Source organism: Phalacrocorax aristotelis, chromosome 7, assembly GCF_949628215.1.
Source record: "Phalacrocorax aristotelis chromosome 7, bGulAri2.1, whole genome shotgun sequence".
In the NCBI taxonomy this organism is placed as follows: domain Eukaryota; kingdom Metazoa; phylum Chordata; class Aves; order Suliformes; family Phalacrocoracidae; genus Phalacrocorax; species Phalacrocorax aristotelis.
The window spans coordinates 31550152-31575505 of NC_134282.1; the positions used below are offsets into that span (position 1 = coordinate 31550152).

General features: G+C 50.6%; 1 protein-coding gene and 1 long non-coding RNA gene across 4 annotated transcripts in view; one reads left to right on the forward strand and one right to left on the reverse strand.

Moving 5' to 3' along the window:
- LOC142060096 (uncharacterized) lies at positions 1 to 6454 on the reverse strand. Of its 2 annotated transcripts, none has more exons than XR_012661601.1 (3): positions 5620 to 6218; positions 370 to 1793; positions 1 to 241 (listed from the first exon to the last, which is right to left on the reverse strand). It is a non-coding gene; the product is annotated as an uncharacterized LOC142060096 (long non-coding RNA). The 2 variants fall into 2 exon arrangements; XR_012661600.1 differs by lacking the exon at positions 5620 to 6218 and adding an exon at positions 6228 to 6454 and having other exon boundaries at positions 2 to 241.
- Positions 5790 to 25354, forward strand: part of LOC142060094 (mucosa-associated lymphoid tissue lymphoma translocation protein 1-like) — a 27697-nt gene continuing 8132 nt past the window's right edge. Inside the window, exons 1-13 of one of the 2 annotated variants that reach the window (XM_075099717.1) lie at positions 5790 to 5870; positions 6637 to 6740; positions 7043 to 7161; positions 7465 to 7618; positions 8267 to 8445; positions 9949 to 10045; positions 12453 to 12479; positions 13098 to 13301; positions 18860 to 19037; positions 22470 to 22544; positions 23136 to 23263; positions 23523 to 23654; positions 23799 to 23950. In XM_075099717.1, coding sequence (XP_074955818.1) covers positions 6731 to 6740; positions 7043 to 7161; positions 7465 to 7618; positions 8267 to 8445; positions 9949 to 10045; positions 12453 to 12479; positions 13098 to 13301; positions 18860 to 19037; positions 22470 to 22544; positions 23136 to 23263; positions 23523 to 23654; positions 23799 to 23950 — 1455 coding nt within the window. In that variant the 5' untranslated portion in view covers positions 5790 to 5870; positions 6637 to 6730. Of the gene's footprint in view, positions 5871 to 6512; positions 6741 to 7042; positions 7162 to 7464; positions 7619 to 8266; positions 8446 to 9948; positions 10046 to 12452; positions 12480 to 13097; positions 13302 to 18859; positions 19038 to 22469; positions 22545 to 23135; positions 23264 to 23522; positions 23655 to 23798; positions 23951 to 25354 lie in introns of those variants that run through there. The other variant, XM_075099716.1, reaches the window with a different exon arrangement.

Sequence of the window (25354 nt, forward strand, 5' to 3'; positions counted from 1 at the left end):
CTCGAGTTGATCTTTTTGGGAGAAAGCATATTTTATTCTTTTTTTTTATTCCTCGCACCTCGAAGATGTCTCAGGACCAGCTAAAACATTCCCCCATTTCTTGCAGGCGCAAGGCTCCTGCCCCGGCCAGCAGCACTGCTCCATGCAGTCACGGGGGTCGCATCCTTCCATCGGCCTCAGGAGCATCTCATGCCTTGGCAGCCTGGTCTTTAACACAGAGGTGTGTTGGTATCTATTTGGTCTCCATGAAAAAGACAGCAGAAAAGAGGGCTATAAAAACTGGTTACATGTCACAAACTATTACCAGCAGTGATTTAATACCAAATGAAAACATAACACATAATAAAATCAGATTTATTCTTGTTCCACCTTAGTCTTGCCTGTCAAGCTGCTGCATCGTGCGCTGCAGGCACATCGCTGGTGGCACTGCGTCTCTCCAGCACAGGATTGACAGATGGAGCAGATTTGCTGGGCATCGGCTGTCTGCCCATGACGGCACAGCAGCGATTACTGCAGAAGTGGGAAGGTGATGGTAGAGAGCTCCAGACTGGGAAAGCCAACAGCACTTGAGCTGGTCCTCCCTGGGGAGGAGAAATAACAAACGCAGCAGCAAGCAGCGGGGCAGGTGACGGCCACAAGAATCACTTGGTCCAGAACACCCTGATTCCTCTTCACCAGCAAACACTGTGATTTGGAAGGTGACTTTGGATAGGGGCTGGCACAGGGGCGTTCATGGACACACACAGTGTGTGAATCACCTTTACAGGAATGGGGGCACGCACAGAAGCACACAGTGTGTGCACCACCTATGCACAAGCACGGCATGTGCATGGACATGCACACAGGGTGTGCATCAGGTTGATGTAACTCAGCTGTGACCTAAGCTGCTCTTGTCACTGATGTATCAAGCCTCAGTCCAAATGGAAGGGGTGGCTACAACTTGAGCCAGATCTGCATGTGGAGAAACTGATGACCACCAAGAAAAATGCGAAGACCAGCAGATGCCAGAGTGTGGGCATACGGGAGGGCAGTGACATCTGTGGACCAGGGATTTGGGGACGGGTTTGTGGGGAGAGGTGGTGACTGTGCGGGATTCAGCCATGCAGTCTAGTAGAGCAGTGCTTGCAGACACCACCAGATTCAAAGCCAGGACCCTCAAGTGAATTTTACTCTCATACAAAGTTTCTTGGATCCTGTTGACCTGTCAGAATCAGTGTACATTGGGTCAGCAATTTGGTTTTCTGTGGTTGCAGTAGTTATGATGTGGTCCTAAGCACTGCAAATCTGGATTTATCCAGTTGGTTGACAGTGGCCTGATCAGTCTTTTAGTTCTTCCACTCAAGCCCCAGTGAAATGCTTTCCTGAGCTCAAATCTCAGGACAGTCTTGTGTTTGAGCAGTATTTTGGAAGGACCCTTCTGTCATCTCAGGTGTGGGTATTGGAGTTCATTTGCTTTTTGTGGGCCACCATGGCAGGAAATGACATTATCAGGCATGTAAATAGCTGGATTTGTGATACCAGAGAGGATGCTTGGTCTTGGCAAATGCAAAGGAGATGGACTTCGTATGACATTTGGGTGCCGTCCTAAGAAATATGGGGAAAGAAGGTGGTCCCAGAGGGCTGACTGAAGATCTCACCTTCACCAGGCAGTAAAATAGAAGATAAAATTGCATTTTAAAAAGTAACATAATCCATAGGGGAAACAATAATACTCATTTTCCATAGGCAGCAGTGGGTTCTGCATGGGTTAATGCCACTCAGGAATAATCCGTCTCAAACAGAATACACCAGACCTGAAAAAAAAACAAATGCAAAACTCACAGAAAGGCAGCAAGGATGACCAGAGGTCCAAGACTGGGAGCTGCATAAAGAATAACTACATAGACTGTGACTCTTCAGTCTGGAAGGAACAGGTGAGATGCATATGACTAAGGTATACACAGCTGTGAGAGACAAGGAGAACAAGACCAGGGGCATCAAGTGAAATTAGGAGGAGGTAGAAATCAGTAAAAGGGAGATGCTTCCTCCCTCACATTGGCATTAAGCTGCTTCCACACATTGCTGTGGCAGCTCAATGTCAAGAGTAGTTAAGAAACAGCATAGGACAAATCTGTGGAAGGAACATCTCCTGAGATTTACTCAGGACAAAGAAACTATCTTTGGTTCAAGAAGTCTCTGAGCTGCAAAAGAATAGTCACTGTGTGTGTGCCCTGATCTCACACCCTTCACTGCGCCCCAGCTGCTGCCCGATATGGGAGGCAGGATGCTAGGCTGGGAGGACCCAAGGTGGCATTCTGCTGCTCCCATCTCTTTCTGTGAAAGGAGGATGAAGGCTTTCAGGTCCCACAGCTTCACGAGACCTGATTTCAAGTCCCAGCTTATGAACTACACTTTATTTTACCATCCTATCACCATAAGTCCTATCTCTTGGGGCTTTGATCTGATAGAAGAGAGCCCAGATCACCTTCAGAAGGGTGTCCAGAACAGGTGGGACTCCATGTCGGGCCTGGAACTGTGTCCAGTTTCAGACTCCTTGTCATGGTTTTAGCTGGGATAGAGTTAATTTTCTTCACTGCAGCTGGCGTAGTGCTGTGCTTTGGACTTAGTATGAAAACAATGTTGAGATAACACACCGATGTTTCGGTTGTTGCTGGGTAGTGCTTGTACTAGTGAAGGACTTTTCCAGCTTCCCACGCTCTGCCCGGTGCACAAGAAGCCAGGAGGGGAGGGGGCACAGCTAAGAGAGCGGATTCAAACTGGCCAAAGGGATAGTTCGTATCATGTAATGTCCTGGTTTCAGCTGGGATAGAGTTAAATTTCTTTGTAGTAGCTAGTATGGGGCTATGTTTTGGATTTTTGGTGGAAACAGTGGGGATAATGTGGAGATGTTTTAGTTGTTGCTAAGTAGCACTTACACTGGTCAAGGACTTTTTCAGCTCCCTGTGCTCTGCTGGGTGCACAAGAAGCTGGGAGGGGACACAGCGGGACAGCTGACCTGAACTGACCAACGGGATATTCCATACCATATGACATCATGCTCAGTATATAAAGCTGGGGAAGAAGAAGGAAGGGGGGGACGTTTGGAGTAATGGCGTTTGTCTTCCCAAGTAACTGCTACGCGTGATGGAGCCCTGCTTTCCTGGAGACGGCTGAGCACCTGCCTGCCCATGGGAAGGAGTGAATGAATTCCTTGTTCTGCTTTGCTTGCACATGTGGCTTTTGCTTTACCTATTAAACTGTCTTTATCTCAAACCATGAGTTACCTCACTTTTACTCTTCCGATTCTCTCCCCCGTCCCACCAGGGGGGAGTGAGCGAGCAGCTGCGTGGTGCTTGATTGCTGACTGGGCCTAAACCACGACAAATGTCATGCCCAGTATATCACTGGGAGGAGCTGGCCGGGGGAGGGAAGCAGCAATCGCGGCTTGGGGACTGGCAGTGTTGGTTGGCAGGTGGTGAGCGGTTGTATCGTTTGTGTTTCTGGTTTTTTCCCTTTTTCCCTTTTCCTTTTTATTATATTATCATTATTGTTGTTACTAAAATAATAATCATTATTATCATTATTATCTTAATTATTAAACTGTTCTTATCTCAACCCATAAGTTTTTTTGCTCTTCCAATTCTCTCCCCCATCCCAGAGGGGTGTGGGGAGTGACCAAGCAGCTGCGTTGTGTTTAGTTGCTGACTGACAGGAAGGACACTGATATACTAGAGTCCAGTGAAGGCCACCAAGGTGATTAAGGGAGCTCAGGCACATGACATAGGAGGAGAGGATGAGAGAAACTGGGTTTAAGTCTTCAGGGGACGGCTAAATGTAGATCGCCTTGCTTTCTTCAACTACCTCACAAAGCGTGCAGACCAGACAGAGCCAGCCACTTCCCAGGGGTGCAGAGCGATAGACTGAGAGGCAACAAATGCAAGTGGCAAGGAGAAAAGTTCTGGTTAGATGTTAGGAAAAGAAATTTCCCTGTGAGGGGGGGATTAGACAGTACAACAGGGTCCCAGACGGGTGGGCAATCTCCATCCTGGGACACAGTCTACTGTGGGTGGGACAAGGTGCCAAGCAACTGATTGACATTCTGCTTGGAGTGGAAAGGTGGACCAGAGACTGTCAGAGGTCCCTTTCCACCCTATTCATACCATGGTTCTGTGCCCCACTCTGGCAGTGGAGGCAAACCTGGATGGTGAGCGCAGGTTTAGCTCAACTCTGGTGAGACAAAGGCTGCTGTGGTGGTTGATCCTTCCCCCAGACACACAGCGGATGTACTTTTTTTCTGCCCTTTCAGGCTCTGAATGGTTCTTGTGCCTATTGCTCTGCTGAGACAGAGCTTCCTCTTACAGCATCTGTTCTCCTGTCAGTGCCCTCTGCTCCCATCTCCGTTTGGAAATGTGCTCTCTCACCATTTAGTTTTTGAAGCCTAAGCTAGTCAGCCACAAGGCTTCAATCCTTGTTAGCAAAGCTTTCGTCCTCTGCCTGCAAATCCAGTGCTGACTCACAGTAAGAGTCGCAAATGTTTTCTCACTCTTCTCACACAACATATCCTTCCCTTTCTCAGCCTGCACACATACCCACAGGTTCCTTCCTTTCTAAAATCACAGGCTTCTTCCTGCTCTCCAGTGTGATGTCAACAACTCTCACCGCTGTTTCTTCACCAAATATTCATGCAGACCGTGCCAAGGCAGAGCTTTTACAGAGGACAAGCATGACAGACTTTTTGTCTAGGTATTTGATGGAGGATGCTCTGTGAAGCCCAGAGGAGCCATCTATGGGGAACGCAGCAACCTCCAGCTGTTTGAAGCTGCATCAACCAGAAGTGTGAACTTTAGCTCCGGGAAAGTGCTGGGGTTAATTTAATGACAATTTTTATGAGCTACCTGCACTGCATCACAGGCATGACACAGAGCTACTGGCACATGTGCTGCTGGAACCTTCATTTGCAATCCATTGATATGTTTATTTTAAGCCTGCAAGGGTTTATTTCCAAATGTGTGGCTGGACCCTTTAGACATAAAGAAAGAGGGACTGTGTGATCTCAGAGGCAGCTGGGGAGATGAGCACAAAGAAAGGCCCTACGAGTCTATGCTAAGCATCACTTTCCCTGTATCCAGGAAGGAAAAGGACCAGTCCCTGTAGGAGCAGGGATCACTCTGGATCATATTGGATGGACAGGGTATAGCACGTTTTCCTACTTTTGCAGGAACGCAGCATGACTGTCCCATCCTACACCACTGCTGCAGCCTGGAGAGAAGAGAAATATCAGCAGGGAGCAAGGATCTCTCTTGCAGCTTCTTCTCCAGATGGTCTGTGGTCCCCCTCCTGGGGAGGCACCTGTCAGCAGGCCCCCCCCCAAGTCTTGAGCTCAGACCTGCTTCATCCCTGTTGGCTTTGTGTCACACTCCCTGCCCAGTTGCTTCAGAGTTAAGTTCTTTGGGAACAACAACCAGTCACTCCTGTTCACCCTCTGTCCTCTCTGGCCATTTCACAGACCTCTAGCTTCTTTCCACATAGTCCTCCCATCTCTTGAAAGGTGATGAGTTTTGATTTAATGCACCTGATATTACTGTCCTTAACTTTGTAAATGAAAGTCATGACACAGCAGTAACAAGTCCTGACACTCACCACCATGTTGTTTCCCCTGTGGGAGCTGGCTGTCCCCGGCTATCCCAGTTCTGCCCCATCCTGGAAGGGCTTGAGCAACCTCCAGGCCGGCTGGCCCAGTGCCACTTCCCCTGGGGCCCTCGTGATGCCCTACCCAGCCAGTGGGGATTTCTCGGAGGAAGCAGCCCAGAGGGGTTTCCACTCGCCCAGAGCACAGGCAGCAGAGCGGTGTCTCCACCATGAGCCTTGGGGCTGAGGCCCATGGGAGAGAGGTGAGGGCGGCTAGCTGTGGGGAGTGGGGTGCAAGGGCAGTGGGGAGGATGGCCATGGGGAGTGGGATACAAGGGTGGTGGGGAGGATGGCCCTGGGGAGTGGGGTGACAGTGGCTGTGGGGATGGGGTTGAAGGCGAGGGTGGTTGTGGGGATGAGGCAGGACCCCTGTGGAGATAGGGGTGAGAACATCCATGAGGAGAGGGGTAAGGACACCCGTGGAGTGGGGGGTGAGGAGGCCCGTGGGGACGAAATACAAGGACACCTGTGGGCATGTGGGCAAGGAGACCCGTAGCAGGGAGAGAGGAGAGCCGTGGGGACGGCATGAGGGACACTTGTGGGGATGGGGGCGAGGATACCTGTGGGCAGGGAAGGCACGGGCAGCCTTGGTACACGAGCGGGAGGCACCTTGGAGCAGGCCGGTCCGGGCCATGCCGTGCCCTGTCGGTCTGCGCCGGGGAGGCAGCCCCGGCGTCGCTCGGCGCCGCCCCGCGTGGTTTCGCCGTGGGAGCGGGGCGGGCCCGGCGGCACGGAAGTGCGGGGCCGGCGGGGCCTTCCCCGGACGGCGGGGCCGGCGGCAGGTGAGTGCGAGGCCAGGCCGCCGAAGCCCCGGCCCGGCAATCCTGGTTTACCCCGCCCCCCCGAGCCCGGCCTACCCCGCCCTGGAGGCCGCCATGCCCGCCTGCCGCCGCGCTGGCTGAGCGGCCCCGCCGGACGGGTCCGAGCTGCCCCCCCGAGCTCTGGGCGCCGCTTTCCCGCCCGCCGCAGGTGCTGCTGCTGCTCCTGCTGCATCCCCGGGAGAGGAGCTGCCGCGGGTTCGGCCGGCGGCCGCTGAGGCCGGAGAGGAGCTGCCGGCGAAGCGATGCAGGAAGGTGAGCGGCCGCCTGGGAGTCGGTGGGCGGCTCAGCTTGCGCGATCCCCCCCCCCTTGTCCTGCAGCGCAAAAAGCGCCGCCGCTCCTGCCTTTGGGCCCCGAGAGAACACCCCAAAAAGCCCCGTGGCATCCCCTGGGCACGGGAAGCTGAGCATCCCTGGTTTTCTACATCTCCCTCCCTCCCGGGGTGGGTGCCGGGGCCCCCCTCGTGCAGCCTAGCGTGCCCAGCCACCGAGTGGGACCAAACCCCTGGCTTGTACCTGCCCGGTTGTTTCCACCAACGCGCCCTGTTTCTCCACAGCCATTGTGATCACCGAGCAGCCGGTCTCTGTCTCTGTCCCTGTGGGATACTCCTTCACTCTGCGGTGCAGAGCTGAGGGACGGACGTCGCTGCAGTACCAGTGGTTTTGTCAGCATAAGGTAACATCGGGAGCAGAGGTGGCCCTCGGTATGGCACCCGGGTGATGGGGCTGGTCCTCAGCGGGCAGACCTGGTGGGAACCAGGAGGCTAAAGAAGAGGGGGTGTGTGCACATGCTGAGGGCTTCTGCAGATGCTGGAGGGGGTGTGGAATGGAAAAGCTCCTTCTTGTGCATCCTGCTGGCTGGAGGAGTTGAGGAAACTGGGGATTTCCACTTTTCCTGCTCTTATGAGGGGCCTGCTAGTGCCTTCTACTACCAGCGATAAGGGGGACTTGCTGCCCACCACCTGTGTTTTCCCTTTAGTCTGTCTGCTCCCAGATTCCTGGTGCCACTGAGCAAGACTTGCCCATCACTGCACAGCAGACCCAACTCTACACCTGCAGAATCAATGACCTCTACAGAAACACCATCTTCTCTGACTGGGTGAAGGTGGAGGTCCATCAGTGTGTCGCCAGAGGTAAGAGCATGTCTTCTAGCTTTTCTATATTTTATGCTTTGCCCACCTTTGGAACAGTGATCCTATGCAGTTCCCAGGGCAGTGTGTCCTCCCAGCTCAAAAATCACAATAGAGAAGGATTGTTCCAGCGACATGACCCTGCACGTCTAAGCCAGATCTCTGCGTCCACTCTCTGGATGATTCAGATCCTTGTTATGGTCGCGGTAACCCTGGCTGTATGTACCTGCTCCTCCTGATCACTTGCTGTGGGTTTTCCAGAGTTATACCAGATGTTTGCCCATTTGTGCTGGGCAGAGGGACTGGAAGAGGCAATCTGGATATTTGAAAGCTGAGGAAAAATAACTCTGGGTGTGGCTGACCTCAGCAGGTTGACTGCACCCTTGGCAGGAAAGGGCGAGCATCAGGTTTGGGAAGCCAGAGGCAGGACTTTGGCGTGTCATTTACTATTGCACATGTCGCTTTCAAGGATTCTCTGCTTCCAGAGCAGAAAGGTGCAGCAGTGGCATCCTGTGGGATGGCATCTCCTGGTGTGGATGGAAAAAGCTCACTTTTCTGGCAGTAGGCACGGAGTCCTATACAGGGGGGAGGAATCACCATTGTTTGCTGCCCTTGTGGAGGGAGGACCAATTCTGTGCTGCTGCTTTGCAGGACTGCCCCCTCGGCTCTGGCGAGGAGAACCGGTCATTGTCCTCAACCCTACCAAGCAGAGGGTAGAGATGGGGAAGCCACTACAGCTTCAGTGTGCTGCCATGGGGGTCCCAGCCCCCACCTACCAGTGGTACCGGAATGGGAACCTGCTGGAACACCAGAAGAAAAAAAAACTCTGGGTAACATTGCCTTCGTTCAAAGTTCAGAAACTTTGGCTGCTGAGGTGGGTGATGGGAGAAGCTTGTTGCTGGATGGGGGGCATGGGAGAGCCTCAGAAGCCTTGGAGAGACTGCTGAAAGTTGTGTTATTGTCATCCTGGACATGACAGGTCACAGTCCTTAAGCCTTGCTTGTATCTGCATGTCAGGGCTCAGGCGTGCTTTGATCTGTGTGATTAGGTGGATGCCAGCAGAAGGCTGCCTCTCCTTGCCTGTACTTCCTGTCTCTCCAGCCCTTGAGAAGCAGCCTCATGCTCAGCTCTCTTTCCCTGCTGTGTTGCAGGGTTGTGAGAAAACACTCCATGTATCACCATTGTTTCTTTGATAGCTGACTGAAGGACTCTGGGTGAAGACAGAGTATGTCTTATGGGCTGCTTTCAAAGCGGTGGATGCTTTTCTAAGGACTAATCGATTCATAGATACATTAAGGGCTCTCAGCACATATCTTGTGCCTTTTTGCAGCAGTGGCCCAAGACAGCTATTGTATTTCTGTGCAGGGGACTGTGGAGTGACGGAGCTGCAGGAGTGCTGTCTGCCTGCAGGAGAGCTAGAAGGGAAAGTGGTTAGTCCCGACAGAAAAGAGTCAGGGAGACAGCAAAAGGCCTCAGTATATTTTGGGTCACTGGCTGAATGTAAATCAGTGCTGTCATGTTGATGCAAGAAGGGCACATTTACTTCTGGGGCATCACGTGAAGGGTAATGAAAACAAGAGATCCAATCTCTTCTCAGTAGTGGTAGGTGATATTACAGGGGACAGTGGCCTCAGACTGCACTTTTCTCAGGGAAGCTCAGGCTGGGGATTAGGAATATATTCTTAATTTGGAGGTAGGTGGTGCTGCACTGAAGCCAGAAAGGCAGTGAGATCTCTGTCCTTGGAGGTTTTCAGTACTGAACTGGAAAAAGCCATGGCCAACCTGACCTGGTGGTGGCTTTAGTTCCTCTCTGAGCAGGAGCCTGTGCTGGAGAACCACAGAGGTCCTCACCAGCCAGTGCTGCTCTGACTCTTGTCCCATGTCAAGAGAAACGGGTAAGAGTTGAAAACTTGCTGGAAGAGAGCAAGAGGCATGATCAGAAATCTAGAAAATATCACCTAAGAGGCAAAACAGGCAACCTTCTGATACTGGCCACGCACCGTCCTCCCAGCGTGGCTCCTGGGGCAGAGTATGGCTATGACATGGGATCTGGGGCCTGCTGAAAAAAGAAGGGAAGGCATTTGAGCAGAGAATTCTTGCGCTTTAGAAGCTGAGGTTGGCAGCAGACCTTAGCATGTGGCCTTACTGAGCTCCTTAGAAAGACACAAGTAATGGGGAGGTCTCTTAGCTTTGTTAGGCAAGGAATGAGGTCCTAGTGAACAGCAAGAAAAAAGACACTTTATTCCAGAAATCCAGGTGCCTTTGGCAGATGCCGACAGGGGGGTCACAAATTTTCACCATAAATAATGTGATTTAACTTTTGATCTATCTAGATCACCCATGCAAAGGTCAGTGACTCCGGCACGTACCTCTGCTGTGCCTCCAATAGCCACGGAGAGCACTGGACCAACGCCGTGGATATTCACATAGGTGAGCAGAGCCAACCCATGTCTGCTTTGCTGCAAATCACTTTCTACCTGAAAAGTAATTAGAGGGCAGACAGGAGCTTAGTGCTCTCCTGGAAGCTCCTGAAAGCTGCCTGGAAGTGCCGGGCTGGTGAACAGGGAGCCCAGTGCTGGCATGTTACCCTGTGGCTCAGTCAGTGCAGGGGAAGCTGGGCACTGGGGCATGGGATTAGGAGAAGGGGGATGCATGCCTCTGACACTTGAACCTTCCCCCAGCTTGGATGGATCTTGCACACTTTTATTAACAAAAGGAAGGACAACCGGTTTTAAATACCACTTCTGCAGGGGGCCAAAGGTAAGACACCTCAGAGTAGAAAAGCAGCATAGGGCTGTGCAGGGAAGCTGGAGTGGCTTGGCAGTCCTGTGGCGGCTGTCACAGGAACAGCCTGCAGAGCACAATTTCACACCGTGGGTATAGTGGATGCGATGATCTCAGCAGAGCTGTGCAACCCCTGCCGGGTGGCAGGTGCAGACATCTGTCAGCCCTGTGGTAAATAGGATTCCTTGATATCAGGGTTCAGAGGTAGCAAGGGAAGTGGCATCTGTAAAAGAAAAAAAAAAACTCAAACCTGGTCATCTGCTGTACTGTAGCATGGGATGCTGCTGGGTCCTGCAGTCTATCGGAAACCTGCCACGTTAGAGCAGATTGAGTGCTCTCAGATGCTTGCTGCAGTTTTCTTGCCTTGCCAGGGTGCTGGTTTAATAACTCCCCAGCCAAATTGCAGCAGGGTCCTTTGCTAAAACTCATTTACAGCCTTGCTGAGATGGAGGGATGCGGTCAGACACATAGAGCTGGAAAGGATGGTGTTTATTTCGGGAAGGTTTAGGCGCCTTGGGCTGGCAGCCCAGGAGAAGATGGGACCCTAGAGCCTCAGGCATGCTCCACTTTTGGTGTGACAGCTACTTTGGCCCTTTCCCTTTGCCCTGCTGTGAGACAGGAATAGCATGGGTGAGCTTTGCTGGCTCTTTACTCCATTTAGAGATTTTTCTATGCCATAAGCTTCTCATCTTCATCTTTTAGGCTGGCTTTAAAATGGCTCCAGAGTGCAAATTGGTCCAGTGTAGCCAGTGACCACTCTCCCTGCCTTCTTGCAACTGGCAAAACAGCATCCCGGGGGGACAGGCAGCAAGAAAGGGGCACAGCATTAGGTTGGGTTCAAAATGTTATGGCTGGGTAGCTTTAACAGGGAACAGTCAGCTCTGTCAGTGGCAGAAAATCATAGAATGTCCTGAGCTGGAAGGGGCCCACAAGGGTCATCGAGTCCAACTCCTGTCCCTGCATGGGGCAACCCCAAAATTCACCCCATGTCTCTGAGAGCATTGTCCAAATGCTTCTTGAATATCCTCAGGCTTGGCGCTGTGACTACCTATCTGCGGAGCCTGTTCCAGTGTTCCACCACCCTCTGGGGGAAGAACCTTTTCCTAATATCCAACCTAAACCTTCCCTGGCACATCTTCCTGCCATCCGCTTGGGTTCTAAAGACCCAAAAAAATAAAAGTATGAATGGGCTTGTCCTGATAGCTTTCCAGGCATCCCTGGAACATTAGCAACACTGGTTCAAGTGCTAAAGGTCTTCCAGACCTGTGAGATTTATGCAATTAAAAAGAAGCCCTTATTTTTTTCTTTTAGAGCCTGTAGGGCTTTAGGGTTTTCTCCTGGGCTGGATTTTTTTTTTAATCACATATAATTTAAATAGGAAAAGCTGGAGTTGTTAGGGTAATGATGATTTTAAGAGGCTGGGAGCGCTTGAGCAGGGGAGCTTTGTGAAAGTGAGTCACATTTGGGGTGGTTTTCTGAGCCGGAACCGCTAAAGGGCAGGGAAAGCCAAAGCAGGGTGGTGAAAGGCTCTGGGAATATTACTACAATCAAAAGCAAACAGTTGGCTTCCTCTGTGCTGACCACTCATGAGCAGAAGGCCTCTGTTTTGAAGCTTATGTTGATTTTAATTGTTGTGTTTCCTTTGCTTTTGCTGCAGCAAGGAAGCAGGCAAGTCACCTTGGGAAACACAGCAGCCCAGGCAGGGCTGGTACAAGTGGCACAGACCTGCTGATGGGTACAGCTCCTCTGTGTCAGCCCTCCTTCCACTGGCCTGCCCCTTCTCCAAGCTTTCCTTTCCAGCTGCTCAGGATTTCATAAATCAGGCAGGATTTCATAAATCCTCCCAAAATCACCAGACCAGTGTCTTTAAGGTTAGCAATCAGGCTATGAAGAACTTGCCTGAGGAGTGTTGCTTGTGCGGATGCTCTGTAGTGCTTAATCCAGCTTTGCATTGCTGAAGGATGTTGGAGCAGGTTTCAGACCTGAGGTGGGAGCTGGCACTGGAGTGCTGGGTGCTGGGCACAGGCTTATCATTTCCATCTTTCTTTTCCAGGTACGTGTCGCTCTGAAAAGTTTTTTGGTGAGTACTGTCATCTTCTTCCTGAGCAATTAGTCCCTTAATTAAAAACCAGGCTCCAGGGTGGATGGGAGGACAGGGCATAGGAGTGCTTTTCCTGCAGAGACTGCTTCAAGACTTTATGTCCACATTGTCTTGGGCTCTGTGCTTTTGGGAGCAGGGCAAAGCTCCTTGCTCCCACCACTACTAAGTGGCATAAATCTGGTTTTCCTACAATGGAAGGGGGAATAAAACAAAAGGAGGAGCCCAGGGTTTCTCTCCTTCAGCACCATGGAGGAAAGGACCTCTTAGTTTGGCTCAGTGCATCCCCCTCCCAGGCACTGCTGGCATGCAAAACCTGCAGTCATGGTAGGGCAGGTGCCAGATAACCTTGGTAGTGTAGATCGTCCTACATTCCTTCGATTTTGGTTGTCAAGTGAAAACTCTGCAAATCTTGCTTTCAAAATGATGGTTTGTGTATTTTGTCAAAGCCAAGGTCTTTCTGGAGGGCGCTCTGGGCTCATAGCAGCGTAAGATGCCTAGATGTAAGAAAAGATTTCCTGTATCCTCACTCAGCCGAAGGAGGTGAGACCTTGCCTCCTGCTGAGCATTTACAGTCTTGTCACTTGATGTTTCCATTAGCTACAGGCAAGATAGCACTTTTAGTGGGCAACAACTGCTACCAGCATCATCCCAACCTGATGGCTCCTGTCACGGATGTGTTTGAGCTGAGTCTTCTTCTGGAGCAGCTGGGCTTCCAGGTTGTCTCCCTTCTGGACCTGAACAAGGCAGAGATGGTGACAGCAGTCAGTCGGTTCCTGCAGCTCCTGAGGAAGGGAGTCTACGGTAAGGCAAAGCCAGTAAGGTAAGATAGCCAATGTGCGGATAGCAGTGGTTGATGCCAAGGAGGAGCAGGGATTTAGTAATTTTCCAAACAGCTGTTGAATTTAAAGAGAAGAAATTTGAACTTTCCTTTAGGGGAGGCAGAGGAGCCCTGTGGCACAATCTGCAGTGGTGCCAGGCTTGGCAGAAGCCCCCAAGTAAACGCTGTTCAGTTGTGGCCAGGTTACAGGCAGGCAAAGCAGGCTTACCTCCAACTCTAACAGTGTGGACTCGTGCTGAGGTTCTGGGGACCCAGCGCTTCTAATGGCAAATGGAAGAATGTCTTTTGATTTTTCCTTAGATGAAAAATTGAGGAGATGGACTGTCAATTGTCCCTACCATGCTCCTTTGCAAGGAGAGGAGCCCCTTTTGAGCTGTGTCTGCTACAGCCGGCCACAATTTCCTTGTTTCTCTTTCCTGATGGTCTAATTTGAGCCTCTGACAGCCTTTTTACAGAAGCATGTTCCTAGCTGCAGATGGCTTTGAGGTTGGGCTTCGAGCTTATCGCATGCTGTCCTGAGCAGTAAGCGTTCCTCAAACACAAAATCACCCAGCAGATCTTGTGGGTCTTAAAGCAGGTGTTCAGATTTGGTGGTGAAAGTAGCTGCTTTGGGGTTTCTGAGGTTCTCCCAGCCTGATGGATACCCTGAAAACACCTGGCAGATGGTTGTTTTGCTTCCAGACATTAGGGTGAGGCTTATCTTCACTGTCCTCCCAGCTGAGCAGTATACCAAGGCACTCAGACAGTGAAAGTCAACACAGGCCAATTCCAGCCCGGCACTCAGTGTGAAGTTTGGAGGTTGTGCAATGGATAGGGACATAGCCACAAGTGAAATGCTGCTAAGTGACCTCGTTCCAGGAAGTACTGACTCACTTGGGGAAGCTGAGCTGGTGGGGAAAGGCAGTACACGGTTGTTGCCATTCCGGCCGAGCACGTCATCTGATGACAGCATATTCCTATGACTTCACTTGCAGCTTCGTTTTGTGGTTGCTTTGTGAAATCCCCTTGCATCTTAGGCTTTACCTCCTCTCCCAGGCCACAGTCATCCCTGGGGGGCTGCTATGCTTTTCCCACAGCGCTGCTGTTCCTACCCTCTATCCAATACCATCCAATAGTAAAAAGAGGCATTTTGTCCATGGTGCTTCCCTTGTTTTCACAAGCATTGGAGAGAAAAAAGATTTGAAAATGTCAAACCTTTCATGCTGTCATGCCTTATTTAAACTTATAGCGCTTTTCTGCATTTGTGGCCACTGATCCGTCCTGGCAAAATTGATTTTGTGCACTGGCAGGGGAAACGTTAACAGCTGAGTTACTGGTCCTTGGTAAGCCTCAAGTATTTGCTATGTGTAACCTGCTCCGGATGGTGGTTTTCTTTTCAGCTTTCTAAGCTGAGTGGTTTACTATTATTTGGAGGCAGTGAACCCCACCACAGGCTGGTCCCAGCAGTGTGATTGAGTTGAGGACCCTTTCCGTAATTGGTGGCATCCAGACTTAAAGGTGGGGCATTGGGTCAGTCTAGCTTCTGATTGCCCCAGGGTTTCTCCGTCTGAAGTGTGCTGCCTCTTGCTGTGATGCATTTTCTAGCATTTCTTCAGCTGTTTTCCTTACATAAAATTAAAAGAACCAGGCAAAGTGCAAATCATTGAAATGAACTTGTCTTGTTAATAAAAACACATTTAGAAGAAGCTAACAACTCCTCCTAAACCCTATATATCAATTTTTCAAGGCACTAGCTCCAGGATAAACATCTAGAACTGACTGAGAGGTTTAGGATTCACATAATTCATATGCATGGAAAGACAGTGTGGAACAGCAGTTCCAGGAACAACTTAGGTAGCCTATTAAAAGGCTACAAAGACCCCGGGGTGCCTGTGATAGCCAGTCCTGTACATCCACGTGGGTGTCTCAGACCTTCACCTACACAAAGACATCCCAGTGTTTCCACCTAGTTTTTCCTGCTTAAGGAACAAGGAGGTTCCATCTCCCATGTAGCAGCCATCACAGCTGAAGTCAGGAGATCTTTGCATAGGTGTACAGAGTGAAGCACGGAGCTGGGAGGAGAGGGCTGACTGGTGAAAGACTGTCACTGGTCTGAAGTGAGAGACTGGTGTTACACAGACACACCTGTCAGCATGCCCGAGAAGTGAGGCTGGCTCTCTTTGGAAGTTTAATTCCAGTGGCAGAGACACTGGGGCATTCATGCATCTTTCTGCTGGTGCAGATAAGAAGAGAGGACATAGCCTGTGGGTTAGTATTTGAGCACAGTGCTTGTTGTTGCTTCTGGAGTTTTATTTAGCTTCAGGATGCTGATAGAAGCTGAAGAAAATGTGCCTGACTTCCCTAGACCTCTTTCCTGTTGTGGGGTTCTCTGGATGGCTGGGTGTCCCCTGTGTGTCCTTACTGACCTGTCTGTGATTTACACTCCTACAGGGCTTGGTGGGAATGGTCTTTGGAGTCATCAACACAAGGTCATGGTTGGTTGTTTCTCTCCTTATCAGGTCTTGAAGACTCCCAGGCATGGAGCCCCCCACTTCTCTACCTGCCCGTCCCAGGGCTGCACTACCCTCCAGAGAAGTTTTTCCTCCCATCAAACATGACCCTCCATGGGTTGGTGCTCATTGTCCTATGTTCTATGGTCCACACCTACATGGAGAGTTGGGCTTTGTTGTCTCTATATCTGCCCCTCCAGGAGCTGTAGGCTGTTGTTAGACCTCCCTTCACCTTCATACGTCCAGATCATCACAGCCCAGTTCCTTCCCCCTCTCCTCACAGGTCTTGGGGCCCAACATCTTGGTACCCTCTGAGTTTTCTAGCTTCTCCACCTTCCTCTAGAACTGAGGTCCCTAGAATGGACAGAGGATCTAATTGGGGTCTACCTGGGGCCGAGGAGAGTGGTGACAGGTTCCCTGGCAATCCTGCATCTCCTAGCGTAGCTCTGTCCCCAGTCAATGCTGGCTCATCTTCAGCATGGTGTCCACTGTGACCCATGGCTTGCTGCTCAACCAGTGCTCAGCCCCACCCAAAATGCCACCTGGGCTTATCTGCCCCCATGAAGGACTTTGATCATCTTATTATTGAACCTTCTCTGACACTTCGTAAGCCCAGAGCAAAAACTGGCTTTGTTTTCAGGCACAGAGTTACTACATGGCTGCACATTCAAGGTGATCCAAAGGCTTCTCTAACTCACCGTATGGAGGTGGTGGCTCATCTGGCCACTTCTGACCATTTGATTTTGACCTTTCCTCCAGACCTCCTCTTAGAAAAGATGCAGAGGATTTTTGAAGGCCCCAAACATCCCCGAATGGTCTAATTACACAACCCTCAGATGAACGAGAAATCCCCCTAGATGTTATTTCAAGCATCTTAAAAAGTCCTGACTCAAAAAAAAGTCTGAAATGCAATGAGAGCAGAAAGTTGCAAGTGAAATACTAGGAATATGCCATCATGCCTTAATTAAGCTGCATGCTGACATTTCCTGTATTAGAAACAGTGCCTGGAGCTTCCCCTTTTTAATTTGGTACTTGGAAGCTTGTCTCTGATCAGCAGTTTTTGACTCACAAGATGTGAGAAGAACGTTGAAATGTTAGCTCAGAACAAAAGCTTCCCTAAAGAAGGCTTTATAGCCTAGAAGAAGAAAAGTGCCTTCTCTAGGAAAATTGTTGACTTTCCTGTTCAGGAGGAGAGACCAAGTCCAGGAGAGGTTTGCAAGGTTGCTCAGCTGATGTGAAACTCAAATCTTTTTTTATTTGAACACGAGCCTTTGTGGTTTATATAGCATGGGGAGCACTTGACCGTGCATTCAGGGTGCACAACAAGACCTCAAAAGTTAGAAGATTTAGTGATTGAATGATTTTTTTGTGTGTGTGCTTCTCTGTAACATTTCATTATTTTCCAAGTGTCAGCGACACTGCCTGGTAACGGGTGTCATCACCTCCCTTTCATGTACAGAGAAGAGGCAGAGGGATGAAAGCCATCAGTGCTCGATGACTTGAAGGGCCAAACCTGAAGTGCCTGCATCTGATTTTTCCAGAAGGCTTCTTTTATAGTCTCATGGGAGGGTTTTGTGGCTTTGATTTGCAAGTTATGAAAGTTTAAAACTTCTGCAAATCAGAGCCCACTGTCTCTGGCTGGCCATCCAGAAGAAGAGGAACCCAAACCTTGTGGGCATCTGTGAAAACAGCCATTTGAGTAACTTTCCATTGTCCCCTGAGAGTAGAAACCAAAGGTGACTTGAGGCCTTTTTTACTATGAAATCATGCTTTCCATCCCCCATACAATGAGATCATGCATTCAGTTCTTTGGCTCCTGCCCCAATCACCACATCCCTTGCAGCATCAGAGATCAAAGCAAGTGTCCTGTGAACTACAGGGGCAAGAGCAGTGGAGGGAAACACAGAGAAGAGGTTACTCAACGAAGCGTGGGCTTTGGCAGCGAATCTGACTGAAGAATTTCTCCGGCTTTTGCCTTTTAGCCACTTGTTCCCATTTCTGGCCTCTTGCTCTTCACTGTCCCTCAGTTGTGGTAGTGTAACTGTTTGCGTCACCTCACAGAGCTATTTTTAACCCATTTCAGTTCCCCGAGTTGGCTTTCGCCAGCATCTCCCAAGCAGTGACATCAGTGCTGGGAAGGTGTAGCCAGCCACTGTGCATCTTCTTTTCAGAAAGCTACAGCCCACATGCAAAAGGAAAGCCCTTCACTGAACACAGGTCGGTGAGAAGCACCAGCTTGGGCCACGCTGAGCTCCTCAGTGCTGGCTTTCCAAGCTGGATGACCCCGTGTTGCCATCTCTTGCGAAGGCAGAAACCATTTTTAAGATTAATGTGCTTAAGAGTAAATCTCGAAACCAAAATTCTTGTTGGCTATTTGACTTCCCACCAACACCTGGATGAATCCGACTCCGCTCCCACCTTACAGGGCTGGTATCTTGTAGCATGTGGTCCATGTGTTCTGGACATCTGGAGAATGCATCTCTCTCTGTCTCTATCTCATTTTTCATCAGCTTATAGGTGTGTAAATACAGGCAGATCTTGGAAAGCTGGAGAGTGTTTCCCAAAACCTAATCCATTGCTAGTCTCTCCTCCAAAACTAGGAAGCTGAGGAGCTTTTAATTTAAAAGGCTATTAATGAGTTTTTCATTCTGGTAAAATACTTAGTCTGTTGTTGTATTCTTGCAAAGAGCTGATGGTTAACCAAAACTTGTAACAAAGGTGGTATTCAGCCTGGCAGATGCTGAGCTCCGGTATTGTAGCACAGATGGTTATGGAAACATGTAAACCCAGTGACTTTGGGGTGTCCTGACAAACAGTGCTGGAAACTACAAGTACAGGAGAGCTTCTCAACTCTGCTGAAGGGAAAAAAGTCAGTTGTGAGGTCAATGTAGCTCCAGTTTCATAGGTGCTGCTGGTCTAGGTCTACTGCACCATTGTCCCTTCAGGACAGGAGGTGGGACATGGCCGTGGGGAGCTGGTTACAGACCTGCAGGTTCACATCATGGCTCATCCTCTCCTCTCCCTGTTCCCAGCTATATTCTACTATGCTGGTCATGGATATGAACATTCTGGGAGGAACTACATGGTCCCCATTGATGCTCCACAGCCCTACGCCCCTGAGAACTGCATCAGTGTGCAGAAGATCCTCCAGAAGATGCAGCAGCAGCAGACGGCCTTGAACCTCATCCTGCTGGACACCTGCAGGAAATGGTAGGGTGCTCTTCCCCCTTCCTTGCCTGGGATGGGCAGAGGGTGGTGTTCATAGGTGCTGGGGAAAACAGCTCCCAGCCTCAGCCCCTGCTTCAGCAGTGGGCTTCTACATAACCACGTGGAGTGTTCCCATGGATTGCTGGGGCCATGTCCCCCATGGTGCTGCTGAGCCCAGGCCTCTGTCAAAGTTTATCAGGCTGTGTGATAAAATCAGCAAGACTGCCAGGCCTTGCAGGATCTTCTGGGAAGCCCAGTTGGTCATGTGTTAGGTGCAGAGAGCATTAGATGCTGCCTGAAATCTGCTGGAGACCCTCCCTCCCTTGATTTTTGGGGGTGAAGAAGCCTGGCAAATACAGGCAAGTCACCTGAAGTCTGCAAGAGGGCTGGCTGTGCCCTGGCATAAACTGTTGGCTGAAGCTCAGCGTAGGGTTTGTCTTCTCTGTATTTCAACCCCCTGCCCCAAACCACACAGCCCTAGCAGGCTGTAGCAGCATCTCGCTGACCTTGGACTTTCACAGTGGGTCTTTCCCCCTGTGCTGAGGCTGGGACTGTTTAGCTCACCTCTCTTCTCCTGGCTGTGTTTTCATTAACATATCAGTAAGAAGAGTGCAATATCATGGGGAAAATATTTTGAGCCATGCTATTTGTTTTTTACTGGCCTTAAATTCTTCTGAAGTGGTCGTGTCATGAAGTGGGACCCAGGCTGCTGCTGAGGTCAGGGATCAGCTTTTTTCCCTCTGTCTGTGAAAAGCCCATCATCCTCCCTTAGCCTGCAGATCTCCATCCTGCAGCTTATGGGCTGCAGAACAATGCTACTTGCCTATTTTCAGCAGAGGTAGGTAGAGAATTCCAGTAGAAGTTGTCATTAGTTCATTTGTTTTGGCCTCCTGAGGCAGATTTACAGGTCAGAAAAGACCTGGAGGGCAAATGCAGAAAAGTCTCCCTCTTTCTTCTGTGGTTCCTGCACTAAAAACCAGAAAGATGACAGGAATTTTGATACTGCTGCCCTGAAGAAGCTGCCAGCCCCTGGAAAGATGTTAACTCTTTGATGCCTTTTAGCTGCAGAGGAAGGAACACTGGCTTTGAATAGCTTACAAGGTGGCTGTGCTAGGACTTATCCTGCTGCCGCAGTTCTGAGCTTCCAGCATTGCTGGAGCTTGCTGTCCCTTGGTACCTGCCCTGAATGCCCCATAGCAAAGCATCCCCTTCATCCCTCTTGCTCACTGCTGCTGCTGAGAGCAGAGCAAGTTGCTTCCCTGCACTGCTGAGTACCCTCCACCACACACGGCAGCACGTTGCTGCTCTCCCCACCACGACACCAGGCAGAGGAGGATGGTTTGCAGCTGAGCAGGAGCATGTGGTTTTTGCAGATGCATGGGTGGAGATGGGCTAGTGTGCCTCTGGGCTGCTGGTAGCCCATCCGAGAGCAGTGACACGGAGGCTGCATGGGGATTGCTTACACAAATGGCGATGATCTATGAAATAGCTTTTGATCTGATCTCTCCTTTCTTGGCATCACCAGTGGTTTCTGTGCTTAGTGGAGTCTTAATGGTGCTTTGGGAAAAGGATGCAATGTGAGATCTGCTGTAACGTTTAGGCACGGCTGTGCCACTCTTTTTATCTCTCCCGCCCCAAGATCTCACACTTCTTTCCTCCTCTTTCCCACAGCAAGCACAGTGCATAGTGCAGTAGGTGTTATCCCCAGGCTTGTGGGGGATTGCTGTAGAAGCTCTCTCCTGAGCTCGTTTTCCTTGAGAAGTCACCATTTCAGCTCACCAAAGAGTTTGGATTTTATAGTTGTGTGTTTTTTACGGCACTCCTTAAAACAGGGCTCCTGGGGCCTCCTTTCCCAACCCCGTTTTGGTTGGACTGGTGCTGTGAGCTTGTCAACAGTACACTCAGCCACGCATGAATTTGGAGGAGCTGTGTCTGTGCTAAGAGGGGTCTCACTCGAAGTATCTCTTCACCCCATATGACAGCGTCAGAAGTGCCGAGGCGATGAGAAACACATTCTCCTTTGCCAAGTGGTAGCAGATGTTCAGATTCAGCAGAGGAGGAACAAGGAACGCAGAGCCTGTGTGTAGCCTTGTACATTTATGTGCTGATTTTGGGTGGATGCGATTGCCTTTTCCAGGAATTCCCTGATTTGTGAGAGTTTCTAGCATCTACTGATTAGGACAGAAAGATACCATCTCCTATCTGGGATGCAGATCAGAATTGGGTTGCATGAGATGTGCTGTATAAATGAGACTTCTTTGGGCCTGAAGCAGGAGGGAGCACTGCCACCTCCTCTGCTGTCAGGTCTCTCCCTGTGTTTGGTCAACATCTGGAAACACCCCTGGAAATTCAAGCCCCTGCTGAAGCTTGTCTGCTGCTGGGGCAGGGGACCACGGCCAGCATTTCTGCTGTGTGTGGATGCCTGCTCTTGCCATCATGACAGGTTTGCATCAACTGGTGTCTACATAGCCTAGGGTGGATGTCCACAGCAGGGGGACAACAGGACCTTGGTTTATTTTGGGATCCCATGTCTTGTTTCTCCTTGGACCTGGAATCACAGATTTCTGCATTCATTTAGGAGTAGCACCAGGAAACTGTGCTGGAATTGAATAATACCGAATAATGCCGCCTCTGTGTGCAGCTCTTATCCCTGTGCAATTTGAAGCAGCTCCAAGTCACTGGTCTAAATTGGAGGCAGCTGGTCCCCATCCTGTTCAGTCTGGCTGCAGTCAGATGGGCAAGGCTTGGCCATTAAGTGCAACCATGGTATCTTTTTCAGTGGAAACCAGGAATGTCACCCCAGATCTACCTGATCTTGAAAATAACAGGGTCTGTGCTCATTAAGCTATATCTAGACCAGGGTGCCATGACCAGTTTTGGGCTTCGAGACCTGGGTGCATGTCCTGATCCCATCTCTCAGTGAGATCTGGATGCGTATCAGCCGTACCATGCTTTGGTGTCCTGGTGCAGAAGGTATGTGCATGGGCTGGAAGGGAGCTGTAGTGCTCCCCAGACCCCTGGACAGGCCATTGAGCCGTAGCCTTGCGATGTGCACACCTCTGAGTTCTTTAGGGGCAGTTGCCCCTTGGGCCACAGTGAACCTGTATGTGCTCTGCACTGTGGTGCTGCCTGGATTTGTGACAAACCAGCCTCAGGACTGAGGAGGCGTGGTTGCACCCACAGCTCCAGGCTCGCTTGCAGGGCAAGGAGCACTTCACCAGCACAGATAGGTCAAAGCTGGCCCTATCTCCTCACTTTCCTGTGGTTTGGGTTTTTTGTAGGACTCCTAGGTTTAGCCTCTCTTGCTGATTAAGTAACATGGGTGGTTATATTTGATGTGAGGGTTGATCTTACTGCCATCCATAAGAAATGGACTTGGTGGAGCACATGGGCTCTGCCCCCTCCAGGCACTTGTTCCTTTATCTCCTCTTCCAGGTACAACCCAGAGTGTGCCCTCTCCCAGGTACAGCCGCTGGAACCCTGGGGCAATACCGTTTACGGCTACGCCACGTAAGTGCACTTTGCCATGCCTGCACCATGACACAGGACCAAATGCTGGCACAGCCATATCTCCTTGCATCCCTTCATGCATGGTGGCTTTGGTAGTTTGAGAGAGCTTTGCTTATGTTTCCTGTGGCTCTCACCATCCATCTTTTGTGTTTTCCGTTCAGACACTTCTTTTTTTCCTCCTGACATCACTGGTGGCAGCCTGTACCTCCGTTACAGGTTATGCGTGAAGGTGGCATCAGCTCTTGTAATCTGTTCTTCCATGCCTGAGTCTGTTTCCCAAGGCACATGTATCATCTGAAGCCTCCTGAGATGAGGATGAGCATTCCTTACTGCTCCAGTTCCGCTGGCTTTTCAACTGCTGTCACCCACTTAAGCAAGCAAAAGAGGCTGTGCTTTCCTCTCCTGTCCCCCCTGCACCGCTTTTTTCCATCCCATGCCCTTCCCACCTTCTCTTGGGCCAAAACCAAGCACTTTGTGCTGTTGTTGCATGAGGAACTAACCTGGACTCAGCCAACAGAGTCTTGATGGAGTCAGCAAGCCCTGAGAATTGTTCTGTTGCCAGAAGTTCAGGACAAATCCTTCCTCTTGCAGGAGCGAAGATGCAGAAGCCTATGAGTTGCAGGATGGGGAGTTCAGCTCTGGGATCTTCATGAAATATCTGAAGAAACATATTCTGCAGGAGAAGAAGGTTACACACATGCTGGAAGATGTGTTAGAAGGTAAGGGATGAGCTAGAAACCACTTCCTTCAGTAGCAGGGATGAAAAGAGGTATCAGCAGAAACCAAGTGGCTCCATGCCACCCCATCCCAGCCATCCCAGCTAGCCAGCCATCCCTAAAAACCAAATTGCAAGCCATACCCTGTGCAAGCTTTTAGTAACCTGGCAGCAGTACCAAGATGTTCATGTATGGTCTGAAAGGTAGGGTGATAAATAAGGAACTTGGAGTGACCTTTGCGCTTCTGAAATCTCTTTCCCAGACATTGGCCGGGATCCCTTGGTCACTGGGAAGCAGGTGATGGAGATCAAACATACTCTGAAGGAAGCCCGGTCCCTGACAGACCCAATCTGTCCCTTGGGAGCAGCTGCCCACTGCTGGGGATGCAGCCACGGTGAGCCATGCAGGGCACAGGGAGGGCTACCAGGTGGGGAGGAGGAGAGGACTGGGGGTCCCTGTGTCTCTCAGGACACTGATCTGTGGGGACATGTTGGTGGGACCCTCTGAGGAGCTGACCCTGCTGGGCTTTCCCTTCCAGAGCTGGTGAGCAAAATGGTGACCTTCCCCTGCGGGGCACAGGTGGAGCTCCGCTTCCACCGTCTCTTCTCCAATGTGATGTACGTGTGCGCGAAGCTGCAACTCCCCCCACCCGACATTGCTGATGCCCATCTCCTGCTCTGCTGGCCCACCGTGAGTCCTCTGGCAGAGATGCTGGTCCCCTTCGCCTCAATTCCTGCTGGGCTCCTTTCCCCAGGGCAGAGGAGGGAGGAGGGTTATGGCAAGCCCAAAGGGTCCCAAGGGCTGGGAAAGGCTGAACCCACGTGGAAAGGGATCGCCTTCTTTCCTACCTCTGATGCAAATAACTCTCTCTGCAAACACCTCTTTGAGTGTTCTTTCCATGTATCAGTACCCTGCAGACTGCCTGCCTTGCTCCTAATGCATCACAAAATAGATTCGGTGCCAGTTTTGATGCCTTTAACTAGTTACTCCTCAGACCAATTTCTGGCCTGCCTGATTAAATTATTTCATTTAATCCAATTGAGATGAAGAGCCTTCCTCTTTTCTGTGTTTGGAAGCAGATCTGGCTTTTTGAATTATGCCTGCCTAGCCTGCTGCGCTAATATATCTTAATGCAATGATATATCCTCCTGTACCTGTTCCCGGTTGAGCCGTACCAGCTTCTTTGTGCCCTTTCTCACACCTTTTCTAACAGACCATGTGGCCAGCGTGGTCTTTTCTGGTGGTCTCCATGCCACCTCTAAGGATTTCATTTGCTGCTCCTTTTTGCTAACCATCTTCCTCATTTTCTGTAGTCCTTCTGCTGAAGCATAGCGTGACTGTGGTGGATTTTTCAGTCCTTGTTGCTCGTGGAGGGACATTGCGCCTGAGTATGTTGTGGTGACTGATGCAGAGTGGTGCATCCAGCAGGAGGTTTGGAGCCTGATCCTGCCCGTTACCAAGCCGGAGCATCGTTTCCCCTCGTGAGCTCCCTAACCACGCATGAAAATTGTGTGTGCATGCGTGTGTCTGCACGTGTTTGTGTGCATCCACCCCAGATCAGCGATTGTGGGGAAAGGGGGACCCAGCTGCTTGCTCCTGCATCTGGACCTGGTTCAAGAGGGACTGGGGAGATCAAAAAGGGACCACAGTAGAGCCAGGGTGGTAGGAACCCCATCCCTAGCCTGCTCCACAGCGGTGCTAGCTCACAGCGACCTCCAGTGGTGTCTGCTGATGTGGCAGCACAGCCTCCCAAGTGCGTTGCAATTCATCTGCCCCATGTTAGACATCCACAGCGAGGCCATGCACTGTCACCTGTGGGACCACAGAGAGATACATGGGTGTCTGCAGGAGGGCATCTGGCTCCTTTCAGGGTCTGGAAATATGGGCCCACTGCTAAACGGGGCAGGATACCTGGTGACACAGGACATGGAAAAGGCCAAGGTACTCAATGCCTTCCTCACCTTGGTTTTTACTGGTCAGACTAGCCTTCAGGATTCCAAGACCCCTGAGACAGACCCCTTCTTCAGCAAGGAAGACTCAGAACTGGAAGAGGAGGACCAGGTCAGGGAGCACTTATACAAACTGGACATTCAC